Here is a 4448-nt window from a genome sequence, read left to right on the forward strand (position 1 = left end):
TATATATATATATATATATATATATATATATACACACACCCCAAAAAACTCTCCTGATGTAAATGTTTATCTCCAATTAAAATTGATAATTTATGATAAAATTATGGCTAAATTAATTTAACTGTTTAAACAATGCGTGTTTTCTTTTACGCACAGTGGTTTCACTGTGTGTAATTTGACTGGCCCTCTGGATGGATTTAATATTTTGCTCGTGAAAAGTACCAGTAGGTTAAAACAACAAACAGAAAAAACAAATATTTTTTAAGTACACGTTTTCTACGTCTTGCTTCCATAAAACCGTAGCTCCAGTCTTATCTCTGTTTGAAGGTCATGCAAGTTTAAAAACGTGGTTTGGTTCATTTCGAACCAACTCAAGCCAATTTTTTGCCTAAATCATACCTGCTGACCTTTTTTTTGTCCTTGTCGTCATCTCTCCTCTTTCATTACTGTGGTGTCTCGAGTTTTCCAGTTAGTCTAAAATGCGCACTAAGAGTCAGTTGTAGTGGTTATTGATGTTGCTCAGGCTGTTGATGTTGTTGACGCAGCTGATGTGGGACGGAGACACGGTGCCAAAGGGCCCCGGAGGCTGTAGATTGTGGCTGTGGTAGAGAGCGGCCGGAGGGGAACCGGGCCAGTAGGAGAAACCCGAGGGGCCCACGCCGGGAGCAACGAGGTTCAGTTTGGAGATACCGGAGAACGGGATCGGGGAGAAGTTGCCCTGGAACTTGTAGATGGCCTGCTCCGTGGTAGACGGCTGGCACACCTGCGCCAAGCCGTGGAAATCGAATTTGTAGGCATATCTCTTGCCGTGGACTTTGGTCATGATGTTTTTGTCGTAGTAGTAGCGCAGCGCCCGGCTCAGCTTGTCGTAGTTCATGTTGGGTTTGCTTTTGCGCTCCCCCCAGCGCCGGGCCACCTCGTCCGGGTCGATGAGCTTGAACTCTCCGTTGGTTCCCTCCCAGGCGATGCAGGACATGTTGGTGCTGTCAGAGAGCAGCTCCAGCAGGAACTGCCACAGCTGGATCTGTCCGCTGCCTGGAACACAAAAGCGGCGCAACATTAAGCCAAAAGGATCGCGTAAAGTGCATGCAAAAACAAACTAACAAACATTTTTTTTCAACAAAATATTAATGTGAATGGCATTCTGTGTCAAAAAGACAGTCTGGGCAAAACGCTTTGGTTCATTCAGTTGCTTTTCTACAGTTATCAAATAACATTCTAAATTCTAATTTATAGCTCTCGGTTATAAAAACGAGAAAATAATCTGATAGCTACAGCAGTGTTTAATATAAAAATCTATACAATTAGAGACATTTTTCATTTATATCTATGAGCAATTTTTATAGTACTATAACATGTCATTTTTAATTTTGCCTGTTGAGTGCATCTTTAAGAGATTTATATTTTCTTATATGGCCTTTATAAATACGTCTTTTTATCATCCAAACGCATCTTAATGATGTCCTAGAATATATTTATTTTCAAAATCTGCTTAAAACATGATAAAAGTGCTCAGTCTAGAGGACATATTTATTTACATGATAAATATATGTGTAGAATTAATATCAGTTTTTATATGAGGGTTTATAAAAATAAAAATAAAAAATCCTAAACGGCTTTATTTTGTATCTTCACAGTTTTTTTTTTTTTTTTTTTTATAGAAGTTAATGTTCTCTGAATATCATGAAATTAAATCCGTGTTAAATTAAAGATTGGTTTAGCTATAGGCCTGTGGTGATTATTCTATTTATGCTAAATTGCATGATTTAAATTTCGTTGGTTCTTCATTATAGGTTCCTCAAAATAATATTTGGCTTCAAACAAGCGACAATAGCTACAAATTGAAAATACGAATTAAAAAAACGATGATTTTTTTCTTTTCTTTTAACAATCAGTCTTAACTATGTGTAAATTAAATTTCAAAGAGAAACACAAAATTAATTGAATGAGACATTAACGCATTTAAATCCAGATTTCATAGAGTAATAAGGGTGTTTTAGGATTAATGTGGTTACCAGTATTTCTAGAATTCTCTTATTTACATGGTGTGTTTATTTTTTAAAAATTGACATTTGCGATTTATTTTATTACTATATCATTGTTATTTTTCTAAGATTGCGCTGAGATATCGAGAGATTTCCGTTATGACAATAATGTTTATTACCTCATTCTCTTACCTTTTTGTACTCCTGTATTTATTGGACCCCAGGATGTTCCTTTGCTTTCTTTCAACAGGTTTTCTGTTGGATCTGAAATCAAAACATATTGACAAGACATATTTCAGCATCATGTGGGGAGGCCTTTTTGTCTATTTCATATCCCAGATATGAACATATATAATATCTTGCTTTGCTGGAATAAGAAAAAAAATGTCCAGAACTTTACAGAGGCGCAATCTAACAAGAAACACTACGCCAAAAAGGAACACGTGAATACATAAAATTGGCGATGGATTTTTTTTTTAAATCAGAGGGGATAAATATTGCAGGAGAATGACTCTTATAAAAGGCTCTGCTTGCTATAAGATGCCGTTAAATTTGACCCGTGCATGGCCTGCAATTCAAACTAAAATGAAATGTTTAATTCCCAAAATCTCCTGCAAAGTTAAAATAATTTAAAATCCTAATTGTGTCCTGGTCCAGTCGGAGTCTGATGCGTAAAGCTTGTCGTCTTTGCGCTCTCCTCTGCGAGAAGCCAGGAAACGCGTCCAGGAAAAAGGATTTCCGATTTCCGACAAAAGAGCAGACGGGCTTTCAGATTGAAAAGCCTGAACAATGCTGTGCGCCCTGGAAATCCAGCATCATTGGCCGCAGGACACCGGCACCCAGCAAAATTTAAAAAATCATCTCATAATAGGCTGTTTCTGCGGCTCCTAACGGAACTAAATGACGAACCTGAGAGATACATGTTGAACATGAGGTTTCCTCCGCAGTCCTGTCTCATTGTGTTCACTTGTTCAGAAAGGGTTGGATTTCATTTCGTTGGTGGCGGAGGAAAAGATTTTTATTAAACTTTATCTCATAACTGTGATCTGGAATAAATGCGGGTGGACAGATTGAAGTTTCCAGGCAACTGTCACTGGCCCCCATCTCTGAGACAATATTCAGACAGCAATTTCCCCTGGTGCATTGCTTTAATTAAAAGAGCAATTTACCTCTGTCAGCCCGCCTGGTGCCCACAATAAAAAGAGGCCGATAGAAATTCGGCCCTTATCAATCCACCATCACAGTTTAATAAAGTTTCCGCGTTAAGATCTGAGTTTCTATGGTGAATTGAAGTGTTTGACATGGAAACCAGTTCAGATCCTCCTCACTTTTCCGCCTCTTTACCTCTCGGCAAACAACAAAGACCTATTTCATGTTGGAAAAAGAATATTTACCTTGAAAAACACGCCTCAGTGCACATGAGAAAACAAGAACATTTCATCCCTCCCAACCTTCCCTCTGTGGGTTTAAGGTTATATGGCCTCAATCTGAGGGTAATGAGGTCGTAACTTTAAAACCACGGCTTCTGATGCCCACTGACGTTATCATGTGCACTCTGATTTTTCTGCTTCTTCTGGGTTTCAGAAGCAGTGGACTGTGTGAGGACTATGTGGACTTTATGGCTCTGTAGGATCTGGTTTGGACTGTAAACTCAGGCTGGACATGTTGTGATCTCTGCCTTCCACGGTGTCTATTTGCAATGAATATGATCAGTAAATCCTGGTTTTTAATGGCCACAAAAGAAACAATGGACACACATTTGCCATCAACTTAGGCAGAACATTTATTCAGACGTAAAAACTAAATACATTGTACACAAATAACACTGACTGATGTTACACAAGATGATTAAACTGAATTTTAATTCTATTTCTTTTGAAACAATTAACGTCACATACATTATGTTGTGAAATCTAAGGGTGCCTTTGAGTTTTGAAATTGACAAACAAGAAGAAGAAATTCACAATTATGTCAAAAACCATTGCATGAAAAAAAAATTATTGGCCAAATATCTTTAAAGTGGGAGTGTCATAGTGTTTTAAGATGTGCGCTAAATGGTTTGATTCCAGGACATATGCTATATGTCACATGTTTTTCTTTGCCCATTTTCCTTTGTCTGTATCTACACATAACCACTACAATAAAGCCAATTAAGTACAGATTTGATAATTCAGAGAGAAATATGTAAACACTCTGACAATGCCACATGTGAATCCCTGATGGGATGCTGCATGGTTTGACATCTTCTATTATTTCCATAAAAATGGATATATCATAATCTAAAGAGACACAAAATAGGTGAAACAACGATAATATTACATTCATACTGTCCAGGAATAAAATGAAAACAATAGAAGAAAATAGATAAGCACATCACAAATCCACTTTCTGTGAAATATGGGCATCTTAAAAGCCTTAAAATAAACAGAAACGCTTCACCCTTTGTGCAAACATAGACTAACG

At 37.4% G+C, this 4448-nt stretch overlaps 1 protein-coding gene across 1 annotated transcript; it reads right to left on the reverse strand.

The window, feature by feature from the left end:
• fev (FEV transcription factor, ETS family member) lies at window positions 1-3403 on the reverse strand. Its single transcript, XM_023285060.3, has 3 exons — window positions 2895-3403; window positions 2178-2249; window positions 1-1035 (listed from the first exon to the last, which is right to left on the reverse strand). The coding sequence occupies exons 1-3, from the start codon at window positions 2941-2943 to the stop codon at window positions 494-496; spliced, it is 663 nt and encodes a 220-aa protein (XP_023140828.1). The 5' UTR covers window positions 2944-3403; the 3' UTR covers window positions 1-493.
• Between the last annotated feature and the right edge of the window lie 1045 nt (window positions 3404-4448).

Source organism: Amphiprion ocellaris, chromosome 11 (genome assembly GCF_022539595.1).
Source record: "Amphiprion ocellaris isolate individual 3 ecotype Okinawa chromosome 11, ASM2253959v1, whole genome shotgun sequence".
Classification (NCBI taxonomy): domain Eukaryota; kingdom Metazoa; phylum Chordata; class Actinopteri; family Pomacentridae; genus Amphiprion; species Amphiprion ocellaris.

What these genes read in the sequence shown, in the direction of transcription:
- fev (XM_023285060.3), bottom strand. Translation starts at nt 2,943, where the DNA reads ATGAGACAGGACTGCGGAGGAAACCTCATGTTCAACATGTATCTCTCA. An exon ending in GTTCAACATGTATCTCTCAG is followed by an intron (nt 2,250 to 2,894) that starts GTTCGTCATTTA and finishes TTTTGATTTCAG; the next exon opens with ATCCAACAGAAAACCTGTTG. An exon ending in AAATACAGGAGTACAAAAAG is followed by an intron (nt 1,036 to 2,177) that starts GTAAGAGAATGA and finishes TTTGTGTTCCAG; the next exon opens with GCAGCGGACAGATCCAGCTG.